At 33.5% G+C, this 17,088-nt stretch overlaps 2 protein-coding genes across 9 annotated transcripts; both read left to right on the forward strand.

Moving 5' to 3' along the window:
• The first annotated feature begins 1,730 nt into the window (after positions 1-1,730).
• LOC100177068 (septin-2B) lies at positions 1,731-8,430 on the forward strand. 8 transcript variants are annotated; one of them, XM_026834014.1, is made up of 12 exons: positions 1,749-1,875; positions 2,608-2,615; positions 3,228-3,257; positions 3,651-3,734; positions 4,634-4,739; positions 4,968-5,178; positions 5,825-5,959; positions 6,333-6,552; positions 6,840-6,985; positions 7,206-7,298; positions 7,443-7,500; positions 7,755-8,430. In XM_026834014.1, exons 1-12 carry the CDS (start codon positions 1,803-1,805, stop codon positions 7,854-7,856), a joined length of 1,266 nt encoding a protein of 421 aa, XP_026689815.1. In that variant the 5' UTR covers positions 1,749-1,802; the 3' UTR covers positions 7,857-8,430. The 8 variants fall into 8 exon arrangements, with proteins under 8 accessions (XP_018667113.1, XP_002125452.2, XP_018667111.1 ...); XM_009860053.3 differs by lacking the exon at positions 1,749-1,875 and adding an exon at positions 2,383-2,472; XM_002125416.5 differs by lacking the exon at positions 3,228-3,257 and having other exon boundaries at positions 1,741-1,875.
• A 535-nt stretch (positions 8,431-8,965) lies between these two features.
• On the forward strand, positions 8,966-15,753 carry LOC100187293 (pre-mRNA-splicing factor CWC22 homolog). The gene is made up of 14 exons (XM_002125688.4): positions 8,966-9,249; positions 9,531-9,659; positions 9,913-10,081; positions 10,369-10,491; positions 10,801-10,938; positions 11,426-11,630; positions 11,775-11,849; positions 12,068-12,216; positions 12,578-12,655; positions 12,909-13,019; positions 13,380-13,549; positions 13,810-13,911; positions 14,168-14,319; positions 14,590-15,753. The coding sequence occupies exons 1-14, from the start codon at positions 9,095-9,097 to the stop codon at positions 15,579-15,581; spliced, it is 2,748 nt and encodes a 915-aa protein (XP_002125724.1). The 5' UTR covers positions 8,966-9,094; the 3' UTR covers positions 15,582-15,753.
• Positions 15,754-17,088: the final 1,335 nt, after the last annotated feature.

Consider the following 17,088-nt stretch of genomic DNA (forward strand, 5'->3'; position numbering starts at 1 on the left):
TCTTAACTATTTCCAATGTGGCTGCGCTGCCTGTAGTCAAATCAACTATGCATGTCTGTTTGTCAATTAGATTAGACGAATCACGCCAAAACAGTTTATTCGACCGTTTGCTAAATGTTATTCTCGCGTTGCTAATTCACACCCTCCGGACTTCAGCTGGTTTTAATTAGCCGCCTGTTTACTGACCGTACTAGACAGTAATTCATTATAGGAAACCGAATAGGAATGTAGAAAATCGCTGTGGCCTTCTAAAAACGACCAAGCAATAACTGAAAAGTTCCCGGTGATATATAGGCCATCGATTTATCGCTATATTATACGCGAGTTCTTTCATTGTACCTCTTGTGTTTGAAGTTTATGAAGTGAGTGATACTGCGGCTTGAATCCGGCCTACACCAGACACCGGTTTATAAACATGTGTGTTTATTTAGTACGCTAAGTATACTCTCGCCTACACAAGACATCAACATTAACGTCTGGTGAAATTAAATACCCGCCCACCAAACTATAACAAATCATGTTAAAATAGCCGAGATGAGAAATGTAAGATGTATAGCCTATATATGTATGTCTAATGATAAAGTTACAATGTAGGGTAGTCGACATACAATATTACCTTTTTGCAGCAGCCTCTAACTTGTTTACTTTGTACACAACTTTCAAATTACTTTTTTTGTTTGCTTAACACGCATACAAAAAGTTTGTATGTTGGGGTAAAATGGGACATGTCTTTAATCCGCTTTCTCGTCCCATTTGGTAGTAAACAAAGAATATTTACAAAATGAGTAGCCGTATTTTTCCACTTCAAAATTCTTTGTTGGTTGTTAAAACGCGTTAATTAAGATTAGAAATATGAGATTTAAGTGACAACAGTATCCCATCCTATAGGAGGATCCTATAGGGGTATACCCTATAGTGCTGTATTTTTCAAAATCATGTTGCGTCATTTACTTTTCATAGACAGTGATTCGTGTTTAAAGCCTCAGTGGAATTGCCCAAAAGACGGGACTTTGCCTGTTTGACACAAGGCTATAGCATGTTCTGCATATTTTCTAAACCAAGAGATGCTTGTCTAATAACCTTCGTTCGTCATAGCGGTTTAAGCCTTACTATTTCGACGAGCGAGCGCTTATCTTGTTTAATTGGTTTTGTCGAATATTAAATTCCTTTACACTAGGTTAGTTTATTAAACATATCTTCGCACTAACAAACCTAGCTCAGAATTTATGAAACAGAAACAAAGCTGTTAAGTCTAGTTTGTATAGAAGCCAAATGTATTTCTGTATAAGATGACTGTAGGCATAATTCAATTTAGGTTTAGAAGATTAAAGTGCCCGCCGCGTTATGGTGATCGTATAACACCTTCGGTAAATTTTAAAAGTCTTGAAAGTATACGTTAGTTTGCTTTAGGGTCGTGTGGTCTCTGTTGAATAGGCAACCCGCATGTATTGGTTTAGCTTAACAGCTACACCTGCTCGCTATATACGTTTGGTGGTTTTATTTCCCATTGAAATAATGGAAGCGGAAGTGCATGCATCGCATCACGGAGTAGATTTTGTGAGTCAGGTAAACAGCAAACAGATCTCTGCTATTTAGGCAGATCTCATCTATTTGTAAAAGGTGTGATTAAAATGTTAGATGTAGAGAACTAATGTGTCGGCCTATGTGTATCAAATTTCTTTCGTATTTCTTTTAATCAATGAGGCGTATATAAACAACACAGTTACGTATTTGTGTATAGTTTAGCTTCAGCACACAGCAGGGTATATAGTCTTATATAAAGGATATTGCTTTGGCTGAAAATGGAAAAACATCAGCTGGAAAGACACCGTTCTATCAGAAAGAACGCTCGCATAGTGTCACACTTTAGTCCTGGTAGGTATATATTGTTATTTAACTTATGAATTACTTTAACGCATGTTTGTTGAATAATATATTAAAAAACTGTAGAGCCTACATCAGGCGTTTATCTATTTATGATCATGCTGTGTATCATACTGGCTTATCCGGTTTAATGCGCTACGTAGGTAGATAACAGCCGAGCGATGGTTTGATAGTTGGCAAAGCGCGTAAACTCCACTATCGCCTTACATCAGGGCATTTATGTGTGTTAGGTTAGCTTCCCCAGAAGGCAAACTCTACTGGGTGCTATAGTGAGGCGGCAGTCAAGTGTTTTTCATGGCCGTAACTGGTAATGATACGCGGGGCCTTAAAATAAATGTTTACTGATTTTACAAATAGATTAAAAAATAATATATTTTAGAACTGTTACACCATTTTAAATTGTTATTTTTGTTAAAACTACCCGGAAAATAAACACAGAGGTTTGTGATTTCTATGGTGGCTATTGTCACGCATAAAAAAAGTCCCGCCCCTCAAACTTTGTTTTTTTTCCAACAATATTTAGTCTTATTTGTATTTTTTGGATCAATTTACGCGTTTATTTTGATTCTTAGTAAGAAGGAATGGCAGGTAAGTTCTACCAAATACGACTGACAATATTTTTAACAGTTGTGTAAAATCACAGATAACTTATGGTTTTGTTTTGCTTTTAACGTATTTTAAATGCGCCTATTTATTTTTCATGTACACCAATGTCACCAACAGATCCAAAGGTGAGTTCTAATTTTTTGTTGCTTGTAATTTAACATGATTCCTTGTGAAAACCATTGTCAATTTATTCAAGACTGACCTCCAGAAAATTTTCCAACCTTTGGCTATTTGTTAGTGGAATGCAGCTTAAATTCCTCCTATTTTTAGAATTGCAATTTATATTAAGCAATTTGTTTAAAGATTTATTTGAGTAATTGCTGAAACTTGTCTGTTGGCTTTAACATATTGGTGTTAATCAATTGAAAGCATATAGCATTGCAATGCTGGCATTCCTGGCAATTTTTGTTTGAATTAGTTTTGATTCCAGCAATATTAACATGCTGCTGCCTAGCTTACAGTTGCATGTTTAAATTGGTTAAAGATAATCAAGAGTGCATATACACCCGGTGTGGTTTTGTTTGGTAGTGTTTGATTTTAAGTTATTTTAGTTTTGCCTAATTTCACTAGACACAAATGATTTGAACAATTAAAAATATAAAGTGCAGTTATAATTAATTTTTAAGACAACGTTATTTTACACTTTATGTTAATTCTCACAACTTATGTATTTAATTTACTTTAAGTGTGTTTTAACATTATTATTTATAAACTGCTGGATGCTAATATTACAAAAGTCTCACTTCAAGTCAGAACTTACTTCTCTGGTCAGTAAATACGTCATTAACCTTAAAATATTTCCATTTCTCTGCCGTTCATGTTGACCCCATATTCGCTTTATTAACAAACCCTTTTACCCATGACATAAATTTTCAAATAAGTAATCCCATTTAGATATATCTGTGTCATAAACGTTTCTAATTCTCATATTCAGGGTAATTGTTGGATTGAATTTTTTTCTTCTGTGGCTAATTATGGATGTTTTAAATTTTTGGAAGTTCAATAACGGATGGATACTGCTTGTATTCTGTGTAATATTCATTGGGAATGTTCAAATGTAGTTAAATTACCAATATCAATCGCACAGTCTGTGGCCCAATGCCTAATTAACTTGCTGTACCATTGGCCACAATAACGAGACATTTGTTTGATAAAAGCAGTACAATCCTTCTGAAATACGAAAGAAATATGAGGGTTACACAAGCCCGGCATCTAAAGAGAGGGAAGAGCAAGTTAAGTTTAAGGTACTTGTCGTAAGTGTCAAGTTAACGAATGCGTAATAACCTTGTAACAATCACCCACACCAAGGGGCATATTCAGGAGGTCTGGACCCCTTTTTTTGTGAAAAAGCATAAAATAACTATATTATATAAACTTTTTTACCCCCTCTGGTTTTGCACTCCGCGTAAAGAAATGTTTTAAAATTAGGTTAGTGTCTGCTCATTATAGAAGGAGTTTGTTTTGCATAGCCTTGATAAAAAAAAACCAGACTCCCCAAGTAAAGCTTAACACAGATGACCATAATTGCATGATGTCAAGGTTTAATTCAACTCATTGTCAGTTCAGTTGTATGTTCAGTAAGTTAACCTCAGTGTTGTGATCATGATATGTCCATTTGAAGCTTTGAAAACCAACTTGTCACTTGAAGTATTTGTAAGCATGTCGTAGAATGCATGGGGTATTTTTTTCTGTAGAATTTGGTTAAAATTGTTTAACAGTATCACTGTATATTATCACATTATTATTTTAGCTTGCATGGCACAGTGTCTTGTTGCAATGGTGTGTCTTACTTTTATGTCTTATTATTTGTAGCTTACACACCGCTATTGTTTCTTGGCACTATATTAACATCACACTTGCACACTATGCTCTTCATACAACTGTGTCTCTAGGTTCATGTTCTAAAATTGTACTTTTGTCGTACCAATGCATACAGTGGCAAATTATACCTGCATGCTGTAGTGTACAATACTTATACTGTCAGTGTAGAAGCTTTAACACTTAGCACCTCACACTAGAGTGTGTAGTTTTAACTCCTTTACCACTGCTGCACATCATGCAGACTTACATTTTGAAGAAAGTTTAGAAAACACAATAACAGTTAATAAAACACCCGCTAATGCCACAGTTGCAATATATTTAGTTCACCAACCCAGAGACTCCAGGATATGTTGGGTTTGCTAATCTTCCAAACCAAGTCCATCGTAAATCAGTGAAGAAAGGGTTTGAATTCACTCTTATGGTTGCTGGTATGTTAACCTAACCTTATATGTGACATTAGAATAACACCTGGCTTATATGCATCAATGTGTTAAAACTGAATGCTAAAGCAAAGTTTTAGCCAACTTTTCCATAAAAGTGTTGAACAGTTTACAAAATTTAAAAGCAAACTAGTAAATTTTACGATTTTTCAATTCAGTAAATGCTTATTTTCGCAATGTCATCCCAAATTTTGGTCTAAATACCCTTTGTTTCAGGTGAATCTGGTTTGGGCAAATCAACATTGGTCAACAGCTTGTTCCTTACGGATTTATATCCTGAGCGTTGCATACCCCCTGCTGCTGATAAAATCACACAGACTGTCAAGATAGATGCAAGTACAGTGGAGATTGAAGAGAGAGGGGTGAAGCTGAGGTTAACTGTGGTTGATACTCCAGGATATGGAGATGCAATCAATTGCTCTGACTGGTAAGCTGTATTATTAAGTCATCGGAAAAAAATTTTGAAACAAAAAAACAGAATATAAAGACAAAACAATAGTTTTATTGTTATTATAGCTTTAAAGCAGTAATATATATACTGTTTGCAACCCCAAATGAGAAGTCCCGTAACTCAGTTGTCCTGCCATGCATAATAAATATGTCTCACTAAACTGGTTAAGATATATGAGATTGTAATGTGCAAATAGCTACCACAGTTACTTTATTTAATTTAAGATGAACTTCTATAGTGTTATGGACTATGGTGCATTGGTTTATAGTATTTTGGTAACCCAGTTCCATCTGTTTTTAATTAATGTTTTATATAATGCCACTTGGCACTTACCAGCTACCATAAGTTCTAAAAAAACCTAAACATGTCTCTTTGTCTAATCTTTGCATGAACCCATAGGTGCCTTACATGGTTATGCTTATGCAAGGTATGCATATTAGCGTATATACTCTTGAAAAATCAGTGCACCCAACTCCAATGCTACCCAGTATAAATGCATAAACAATTTAATATCTCATAAAGATATCTTAAAATGAGCAAAAAAAAGATGATAAGTCTATTTCCTATTAAAACTTAATAAAGTGACAACTAGCAAATAACTTTAATAAAATATGACCCACAGTTACAAACCAATCATCCAATACATTGATGATCAATTTGAGAGATATTTGCACGATGAGAGTGGTTTAAACAGACGTCATATCGTGGATAACAGAGTTCACAGTTGCTTTTACTTTATATCATCACAAGGTCATGGGTAAGTTGTATATGGCTTAAGTTTAAACTGACCATTACATATTACAGGTCGATAAACTGCTGTAAGGTTTGGTTAAATGACCACTTTTCGTTAAAATGCAGTTAGCATGGTCTGATTTTTTACTGCAGAAATGTATATGCATATTACCATAATCTGTAACCAACAGTTGGCTCTCATTACAGCAATTCTAAACCAAAATAAAAAACTTTTAGACACACTGTTCGTTTAGAACCCATAATTTTACTGAAGAACTATATCTTTGACTGAAAATGGAACTACACGGATTTACTAAATTATATAGCATGTTGTTTTTTACTTAAAAAAAACTACATTGCTTACCCTTTCACCTTAATATTTACTCCCACTGTTTCAGTCTAAAGCCTCTTGACATTGAGTTCATGAAGGCTCTTCACAACAAAGTGAATATCGTTCCCGTGCTATCAAAAGCTGACTCTCTCACGATGCCGGAGGTTAAGAGATTAAAGAGAAGAATCCTGGAGGAGATTGCTGCTCATGAGATCCAGATTTATCAACTTCCTGATGCGGATGAAGATGAGGATGAGGAGTTTAAGGAACAAACTCGATGCTTAAAGGTGATCTTCATATGAATGATGGTTTTTGATAAGAATTGCTTGTTGAAATGCAGTTGTAGTTTAAGTGATCAAACTGCATTGATTATGTGGCGATTGAAATATATTTTGGCACGGCTTATTTATACAGACACCTAACAGCAAGGTAAGAGCTGCTTTAGCTTAAAACTGGGGATGCTGAAACAGTATGTGTCATCTGTTATAAAACAACACTTTTGTTTCTATTTTTATTAAATTTTATCAGTTGCCATTTTCTAACTATTTTTATTTAATATCTGACTCCCATTTAGGAGAGCATCCCATTTGCCGTGGTTGGTTCAACACAGATGATTGAAGTAAAAGGGAAGAAGGTTCGAGGTCGTTTGTATCCATGGGGGGTGGTGGAAGTGGAGAATCCTGATCATTGTGATTTTCTTAAACTAAGGACCATGTTGATGTAAGTTGTATTTATTTATATAAAATATTGCTACCAGGCATGATATATGTGTTTTCTAAGAAAAAACTCTTTAGGCATTTGTTTGTGCATCACCATTGAGTGTTATTAAACTTTATGTAGATGATTGTATAGGTTGTTGAAAGGTTAGTATAAATAAAATTTTCAATGGATATTTAGAAAACTTTTGTTTATATATAACATGACAAATACTCTTTACTAGAACACACATGCAAGATCTACAAGAAGTAACTCATGATCTGCATTATGAAAACTTCAGAGCTCGTAGGTTGCAGTCAAAGGATGGAGAACCTGCGTAAGTTAATGTTACTAAATTGTCGATCATACATTTAAAAAAAAACTTAAATATAATCAGCCACAGAAGTGCATATGTAATAACTTGTGGGCACAAAGTGTGTGAAACATTAACAAATATATTAACATTAACAAATATATCCAGCAATGTTTCGGTGGATAGTGGAAGCAACAACAGAGCTCTACAAGAGAAAGAAGCTGAGGTAAATCAACTGGTTTAATATATTTTATATTACATGGCCTATTTAAGGTGGATGTGCATTGAATGTGAAAGCATGACCATCCCTGCAACATTCTACATTGGATGTACTGTACAGTGTGATTCTGTTGCTCATTTTGTATGGATGAGGACATATTGCTAAGAACTCCAGGGGTATGGGGTTTAGGTTTAAGTTGGTTTATTAACAAATTGTTGGTTCAAATAATTTTTAATATAATATATTCCGTGTTATTTCAGCTTCAACGCATGCAAGAGATGGTTCAACAAATGCAAGCGCAGATTAAAGCTCAAAGTAAATCAAGTCCCACAGGATCAAAAGTTGTTTCTCATCAAATATAACTACAAGTGCAATAAACTGTACAATGTTGCTGCATTTATAGTTCTAAGAAGGACTAAGGCATGGTGATCTATTATATTCCACACACTGCATTGACTTTTGTGCTGTACAGTTTCCATACCCTTGCCATTTGCAGTGTTTAGAATTAATCATATTTTACAAACTTTTAGCAAAAAAATGTTGCCTTCAAACTAAAATTCATGATTTTTTGGCATGCGTATATTCTATTCAGTTTTGGTTCAGTTTGTAAAAACCTATTATACAGTTACATCTGCGGCAACTTATTCATATCCTACACTGCTACTAAAATAATCTGGTTTTAAACCTTTTCCCCTTCAATGTATATACAAGTTAAGCCACTAAAATAACTCATTTTATATTTCCATTTGTAAACATTGTATGTAAGATTTGGGTGAAATGCATGGTCAGAAGCACAATATGTCTCACTGATTAACTTTCACTAACAGATATGGCATTATTACTCTGCTGTTAATTACTATTGCATGTTTGCGAGTGTGCCAGAAGCGCATTGTATCACTACCATTATATATATTAATAAATGCTGTATAACATTCGCAGTTTTTATATAGTTTTGTGCTCACTAATGCAATGTTAGACAAAATCCAGGCACTAGTGATGAATCTTCCGGTACGTTTCATATTAGGATGGTGGAAAGTGTTTTCGTCCTGGGTGGGGGTTAGTAGTTTTATCGGTTAGTTGTTACGAAGGTGAAGGATTCTTCACGAGCACCAAAATCGGGTTAAGTTGATGCTTCTGTTAATAATGAGAGTATATTAAACAAGCTAGTGTACTTTGTACATCTTTTTGATCGTCAGTAGACGAAAATGGTAGTTTTTATTTCATTGAAGATATCTATGGTAAAGAGGGTTTCTCTCAGGATGTCTTATTTTATATTATCAGTTAGTTTTACCAGAGTTCGTAATTCGTATATAAACAGGAGTCAGGACTCTGGTTTACCTATCTATCTCGTCATTTCAAACGGAATCGATCGCAATTTTTTTAATAAAATAATTGCCGGGCGCTATTGGTTGGCGTGCCATATGTGCTCAATGTGTCACATGGGCAAATTGCCCGCCGTTTTGTCGCGTTTGTATGTATTTATGTATGTTGATCGAGCATTTTGTATGTAGAGAAAACTGCGTGGGCTTTGTACAATTAAACTGGAATACGTACGAAAAGTAGTCTAAAAGTTTTTTGAATCGTGTAGTTAAACACAATTATGGCAAGAAGCGATACAGAACGTCGAAGAACAAACGATGAGCCGCCTACAAAGAAAAAGAAAGCAAACGACCAAATTGAAACAAAAACAGGAGGAGCGTATATTCCACCTGCTAAGCTGCGTATGCTACAGCAACAAATAACTGACAAACAAAGGTAGATATATCTTTACCTATAACTTTATCTGTAATGTAAAAATGTCTGTACATTATACTTTGTCTCATACAATTTACTTAAATATTGCATACAGCGAGCCCTTACAAAATGTTGGCAACCTTACAGGTATATTTCTCTTCTGAAACGTATAGTTGTATAACAACTCATAAAACAAACCACGCAGCCCGGAATAAAAACATTACTTGCTCAGAGAATAAATCTTCTAGATTGCTTTCACAATTTATTGCATAAACTTTTAAAAACTGTTGTTTTTTTTTCAGTGTTGAATATCAGAGATTGAGTTGGGAAGCTTTAAAGAAAAGTATAAATGGTTTGGCGAATAAGGTCAACAAATCTAATATCAAGGATATTGTACAAGAACTATTTCAGGAGAATATTGTCAGAGGAAGGTATGCATATATGGTGTGATCTGTGCCTGTGTTTTTATTTTACTCTTTCATACAAACATATAAATGTAAATTTGTAAAAAAATCCCATCATTTTTTACTAGTAGAATTTTTGATGACAGATTAAATTTTAGTTTAAATTAATTTTATTTTTTGGAAATGAAAAATATCACTGGTTTTGTATTTTTTATACTGATAAGCAACCATAAAAATTTATAAATTATTCCTATAAAATTTGTTTTAACTTTTGTTTCAGGGGAATCCTTGCAAGATCCATTCTTCTTGCCCAGAATGCTTCACCTACTTTCACCCAAGTATATGCTGCCCTTACTGCCATCATCAACTCAAGGTTCCCACAAAATGGGGAATTAGTTTTACGTCGAGTTGTTTCACAGTTCCGAAAATCATTCAGAAGAAACCAAAAAGTAAGACAACTTAGATTATCAGATTAGATTTCCTAAACTATTAGTTGAGTTTTGGTTTTAATCGCCTGCTACACAAGTTTTATTGTAATAAAAAGTAAAATATACCTAATAATGGCCTAAAACATAAATCAAGCAAATGTTATCAAATGCCCTAAATTGAAAAAAAACCACCACTCTATTAAATATACCTGTAGTGTATAACCAGTTTGTTTATCTTTTCGCATGTAATAACAAAATAATAACATTTAACAAAGCAGTTTTATTTATTTGTTAAACATTTCTTCCAGGATACTTGTCTTCATTCAGTTCAATTCATTGCCCACCTAATCAACCAGCAAGTAGCACACGAAATTCTTGGATTGCAGATTCTAACCTTAATGTTGGAAACACCAACTGATGATTCTGTGGAAGTAAGAAACAAATGCATCAAAAATTAGTAGTTAGGATTTGACATAGTATGTTTTTACATTCGGAAAATCATAGCATTTCCACAACCCTTTTAAAATTCTCAGGATAGGCTTGTATACTATGCAGCATATAAATGTTCTCAAGTGCCGAGGAATTTGACTGAAATTTGTGAAATGGTACAAGCTGGCACAGTTTTAAACAAACCCAGTGGCCTTTCTACAATATAAAAGTAAAATTTCATGCCGAAAACCCCTATAAAGTGTAAGAGTTTAGTTCCAAAATAGTTCTAAGTTTAATGAGTAGTATTACAGGTGGCTGTCGGATTTTTAAAAGAATGTGGTCAAAAACTTGGTGAACTTTCCCCAAGAGGTTTAGCTGCTGTGTTTGAACGACTACGAGTTATTTTACACGAACAACAGTTGGAAAAAAGAGTGCAATATATGATAGAGGTGACATGTGTTATGTGTGGTTTGGTTTCACGCTTTTATTGTAAATTTTTTTAGGGGTTAAATTAGAAATGTGTTTGTGCACAATAACATACCAGAAGGGTGCTTTATTTACTCTCGAGTTTGTGATGACTGATTGACTGTCAACTTGGAAAAACTCAATAATTACAATGGTTGGAGTAGTAACTGGCTAACTGCGTACTGCTTAGTCAAGTACAGCCATGTCAACCCTGGTAGTGGATTCAAGCATGTATCCTCTAGTTTGAAACCACCTTGCATTTTTTTGGAAAGCAAGGGTAATAAAATAAATTTGGTCTACATCCAATGTCTCCTGATGGTCACCATAAGACCTTAACCACATTAAACAGAAATGTAAAGTTACTGGGTCAACTCTGGGCTAAATCTCAAGTCCAATGACATGTCATGCTGTAGTACCTTGCCCACTTAGAATAGAATATAAAATGTCAATGTTCTTTTTTTTCTTTTTCAGGTGATGTTTGCAATACGAAAAGATGGATTTAAAGAACATCCTTCTATGGTTGAAGAGTTAGATTTGGTTGATGAAAGTGACCAATTCACCCACATGCTAACCATAGATGATGATAATGTTAAAGGGTTGGAAATGGAACTAAATGTCTTTCGAGTAGACCCGGAATTTCAGGAAAGTGAAGAAAATTACAAACAAATCAAAAAAGGTAAATATTATATTGAATTATGAATTATAATAAACAAAAACTAAATAAAGAATATGAGTTTACTGTTTTTGTTTTATTTTCCATCCGTTTTATTCAATCACTTTTACACCTACAAAATCCTAAAACATAACTCTTTTATCTTAGACATCCTTGACCAGAGCAGCGAAGGATCAGGAAGCAGCGGATCATCTTCAGAGTCATCTGATGATGAGGAAGAAGGTATTATAGTTAGTTATTTTTAAATATTTAGCAAAATTTGTTTTATATTTTTTTGTACTTTTTGGTCGGTTTTAACAACAAAGGATGCTCAACAACTATGTCCAACCTTGTACCAGTCATTTATTTAAAACTTTCAAACGACTTTTTCATGTTATAGAAATAAGAGAATCATGACAGTTTTATATTTTTTCTTAAATTTCCACCATTTTTTTTAACAGAAGAAGACAAAACTGTTGAGATTGAAGATCGAACTGAAACTAATCTTGTCGCGTTACGTCGTACAATTTATCTTGCCATCCAATCAAGTTTGTCGTATGAAGAATGTGCGCATAAGATATTAAAAATGGAATTTTCTGAAAAAGATTATGTGAGTTTTTATTTTTTGTCATAAATATTCACATTTATCAATATTCTTACCAAACTGAGTAAAAAACTTCTTTTGTAAATTAAATGATCATTTGACCTAAACCTTATATGACATTATATTTGTCTCCAAAATAAATCTGAAACATTTTTTTCAGACAAAAATGAAAATAAACTTTTTTAAATTAAATCACATTTGATTTATTCTATCAATTTAGACCTCCAAAATCTGGCACTTTCTTAGGTTCTTTGGCCGATCCATGTTTCAACTTAGCATAATGCACGCAAGCCATACAACTCTCTAAACTCCATTAGAAAATGCATACTCAGTAATATATACATAACACCTTATATTATAACTACAGGGTGAAATATGTGCCATGATTATCGACTGTGCTTCACAACAACGAACTTATGAAAAGTTTTTTGGATTGTTGGGTGGGGTAAGTAGTTATTTTTAAACTTTTTAACATATTTAAAGCAAATTATGTTTACTTGCAAATGGTGAAATATTGCCGACTGAAAAAGTCTGTAAGAGTAAGAAAAAAGCAAAAAAGGGGGAAATAGTAAATTTAAAAAAAATGAATGAAAAAAGGAGTTTAAAAAAATAAAGTTTATGTTTTAGCATACACTAACCTTTTATTTTAGTACCTTGATCACTGCTAATCCGTTTAATGAATGAAATTTTCCTTGCAGCGTTTTTGTTTGCTGAAGAAAGAATTTATGGAACAATTTGAAACTTTATTTAAAGAGCAATACGACACAATACATCGCTTGGAAACTAACAAACTGAGAAATGTTGCAAAGGTTTCAACTTTAAAACTATTTTTTTCAATACCTATATAAAAAATTTAGTGTAGAAACTTCTACGAAATTTTTTTAAAAGTTTTAATTTTGCATGTACAATTTTTCAGTAGTGTTATTTAGTAATAAGTAAGTACTTTTAGCATTAGTGATCACTTACTTTTAATTAAAAACAAATAATTATAAAATTTTAATCAAATGACATTTGAATTTTTAGTGTATCGTATAATAAATTGTTACTGTATCGTATACATCTTGCGTTTTATTTAAAAGTTTTATTTTTGTATTTTTTTATAAAAAAAAATAGTTTAAAATATTTATAAGAAATTTTGGTATTTTTTCATAAAATAAATCTTCTTCCAGTTCTTTGCTCATCTTCTTCATTCCGACTCTCTTCCATGGAGTGTCCTTTCTCACATCGTAATCACGGAGGACACAACAACATCATCTTCAAGAATTTTCATCAAGATTTTGTTCCAGGAGATTGCCGAGTACATGGGGATTACTAAGCTTAATGAAAGACTGAAAGACCCGTATGTTAAACTGATTTATTTCATGGATTTCAGTAAAATCTTTAGTTAATCTAATTTATTTTATAGTTTTTGAGTAAAATTTCCTGTGACATTGTTAAAACAGAGATTGTGATTTTATTTTACAGTTAAACCCAATGTAAAGTACAGTTAAACCCGATGTTGTGAAACATTCGGAACCCTTGTGTGGCAGACAACGAAATAGTTATGACACGTGTCTTTGACTGAAATTGTTTATCCTAACATTGTAACTTTTTGTCCAGCACTCTTGCCCCATTTTACGAAGGTTTATTCCCAAGAGACAATCCAAAGAACTCCAGATTTTCGATCAACTTTTTTACGTCTATTGGACTGGGTGGTGTCACGTAAGTGCTGTGTTACTATACAAGGATATGGAACAATATGTGGTATTTTGTTTAATTGAATCTTAATAATAGAATATAAGAATCATTATTTATGAAATATAAAATTTCTGGAAGTTTAATATTAAACATAAAAATGACTTTCCACAGTGATCAACTTGGTCAACATTTAAAAACTCAACTTAAAAAACTACATATTTAAAAAGTAGTAGTAAAGATATTTTTACTACTTTATATCTTAACTGAGTTTTTACCCCAGTGATGAACTTCGCGAACATTTGAAGAACTCAACGTATATTTTATCACAAAAATTGCAAGCGGAGCAATTAGCGGCTCTTGCTGCGGGCTCCTCTTCTTCTTCTTCATCTTCCTCATCAGATGATGAGTCATCTGATTCAACTTCATCATCAGGTTGGTCATGGTGGGGGGGGAGGGTGGGACTTATGATGGATTAATGTAAATTATTTATTCTTACTGTGGCGGGGCAGTTGTTGTAACATGGGTGCTCCGTTTTATATGTGTGTGCGCCTACCAGTTACCACGTATGTAACTTTAGGGAGATTTTTTTATTTTTAATGTGTGGATGGCAACTTAGACAAAGTATAAATTAAAAAAAAACCTGTTATTCACAAATGACAATCTCTGTAGAATGTAATTATTATGTTTTAATACTTTTTGTAGATTCTGATGCAAAAAAGAAAAAGAAATCAAAGAAAATGAAACGAAAGTCCAAAAAAACTTCAAAAAAGAAGTCTTCCAAAAAATCTAAAAGAAAAAGAAAGAAAAGTGAAAGTTTCTCACAGAGCTCTTCTGAGGATAAGGAGGAAAACACTTCATCGGAGGACTTGGATCAACCTCCTCGTATGAAATCAACAGTAACGATGTTGAATGGTCCAACATCCAAAGATCGATCTGTGGAAGAAAGGGATGAGAAGAGCTCGGATGATGAGAGAGAGCAGGATCGGAGGAGAGAAAGATCTCCAAGGGAAGATGAGGAGTACAGGAGGCTCGAGGATGATATTTCGAATAAAATAAGATCCGAGCGCACAAGGCATCATAGAGGGAGTGAAGAGAGACAAATGGAAGATCGGAGGTCAAAACGTGAAGGGAGGCAGGAAAGTGAGAAGGAAGGGCGGCGTTCAAGAAGAGAGAAGAGTGTGGAAAAAGAGAAAGAAGAGCGAAGATCAAGACGTGTTGGGAGTGAAGAGAAAGATATGGAAGAGCGGACTTCAAGGCGGCGAGGAAGGGAGAATAATGAAAAGAAAGAACGGCAGTCTAGGAGAAATGGGAGTGTGGATAAAGAGAAAGAAGAACAAAGAACAAGACGTGTTGGGAGGGAAGAAAATGAGATGGAGGAGCAGCAATCAAGGTATGAAGGAAGGGAGAACAGAAGAGGAAGATCCGAGGAAAAATATCAGAAGTCACAAAAACATTCATCTCATAAACGAAGGGAACGTTCACCTGAAAAACATGGATTAAAATCAAACATGGGTAACTCAAGTAGTGATAGCAGTGAAGAAAATGCAAAAGAGAATCGATCAAGAGCAAAAGAAAAAAGAAATCAAAATAAGAGAGTAAAAAATAAGAAAAAGGTTCAGAGATCTGATAGTTCTTCTAGTAGTTCAAGTGAAAGAGACACTTACACTAGAAAACATCGCTCTAGAGTTTACTAGGTTGGAAAAAGAAAATGTGTTAGTAATGATAAATAACTTGTTCGATTTAAATTAAAACAAGTGTTTAAAAATTATGTTGACCCATTTGTGAATTCATAAATGTAAATATTTTGTATGAATTTGCACGAAAACAGAAAACTTTGAAATAAAATCACTATGCTTCTGTTTTGTACAATTATTTGTTGTATTAGTTCCTATTAATTCGTCTCACTCTGTAAAGTCTAATTTTTCAGCAGGGCAATTACTGCTCTTTTTAAAAAAAAATTAGAAAATTTCCGTAAATTTTCCTCTCAACTACCTGTTAAAAACAGCGATAAAAAGAAGATGGCAAAAAATTTTTTTTTTAAAAAGAAGCCAAACAAAATTAATAATAAAAAGTAGGCAGGAAAATGCAGTTTACTGTCCGGTGCAACAGCAAAGCTCTAATGAGTAAGCACGTGGTAAACTAATTAGCATAATAATAATAACCTCTTTACTACAACTGTCAACTAAGCTTGATCAAAGACAATCTAGATTAGAACAACCAACAAAGCGGGATTCAGTGTCATTGGTGACTGTGAAGCAGTAGGTGGAATGTATTTATATATGTATTATAACCTATGAAGATTTATGATGTATGAGTATTGAGTAATTGGTAAAAATATGTGTAAATATACGTGTTGGAGAATTTGGACAAACTTTAAACCCAGCAAACACAAAACGAATTCATAACATTTATAAAGTATAACAAAACTCGAAAAAAAACATTTTTTGCAAAAGTCAAAAAAGTGAGATTCTACCTCAACGCATGATACGGGTATCATGTGTTTGTAAGAAAGCTTGAAAAAATCCAATATTTTTATACAAAGTCGAAAAAGTGAGATTCTACCCCAACCGCGATACCGGTATCATGTGTTTGTACCAAACTTAAAAAAATCCATTTTTTGGTTATTTCTAAAAAACTGAGATTCTACTCCAACGCATGATACGGGTATCATATGTTAGTACCAAAACTCGAAAAAAAACATTTTTTGCCAATTTTGAAAAAATAAGATTTAACCCCAACGCATGATACGGGTATCATGTGTATGTATCAAAACTCGAAAAATTCCATTTTTTGCCTATTTCTAAAAAACTGAGATTCTACTCCAACGCATGATACGGGTATCATATGTTAGTACCAAAACTCGAAAAAAAACATTTTTTGCCAATTTTGAAAAAATAAGATTTAACCCCAACGCATGATACGGGTATCATGTGTATGTATCAAAACTCGAAAAATTCCATTTTTTGCCAATTTTAAAAAAGTGAGATTTTACCCCAACGCCTGATATGGGTATCATATGTCTGTATCAAAACTCGAAAAAAATCATTTTTTGCTAAAATAAAAAAGTGAGATTCTACCCCAACACATGATACTGGCATCATGTGTTTGTACCAAAATTCGAAAAAATCCATTTTTTGCCAATTTTGAAAAAGTGAGATTTTACTCCAACGCATGATACCGGTATCATGTGTCTGTATCAAA

Source organism: Ciona intestinalis, chromosome 4 (assembly GCF_000224145.3).
Source record: "Ciona intestinalis chromosome 4, KH, whole genome shotgun sequence".
NCBI classification, from domain to species: Eukaryota; Metazoa; Chordata; class Ascidiacea; order Phlebobranchia; family Cionidae; genus Ciona; species Ciona intestinalis.

What these genes read in the sequence shown, in the direction of transcription:
- LOC100177068 (XM_026834014.1), top strand. Translation starts at nt 1,803, where the DNA reads ATGGAAAAACATCAGCTGGAAAGACACCGTTCTATCAGAAAGAACGCT. An exon ending in AAGAGCAAGTTAAGTTTAAG is followed by an intron (nt 3,735 to 4,633) that starts GTACTTGTCGTA and finishes CAATATATTTAG; the next exon opens with TTCACCAACCCAGAGACTCC. An exon ending in ATATCATCACAAGGTCATGG is followed by an intron (nt 5,960 to 6,332) that starts GTAAGTTGTATA and finishes CCACTGTTTCAG; the next exon opens with TCTAAAGCCTCTTGACATTG.
- LOC100187293 (XM_002125688.4), top strand. Translation starts at nt 9,095, where the DNA reads ATGGCAAGAAGCGATACAGAACGTCGAAGAACAAACGATGAGCCGCCT. An exon ending in GAGTGCAATATATGATAGAG is followed by an intron (nt 10,939 to 11,425) that starts GTGACATGTGTT and finishes TTTCTTTTTCAG; the next exon opens with GTGATGTTTGCAATACGAAA. An exon ending in TTACAAACAAATCAAAAAAG is followed by an intron (nt 11,631 to 11,774) that starts GTAAATATTATA and finishes CTTTTATCTTAG; the next exon opens with ACATCCTTGACCAGAGCAGC.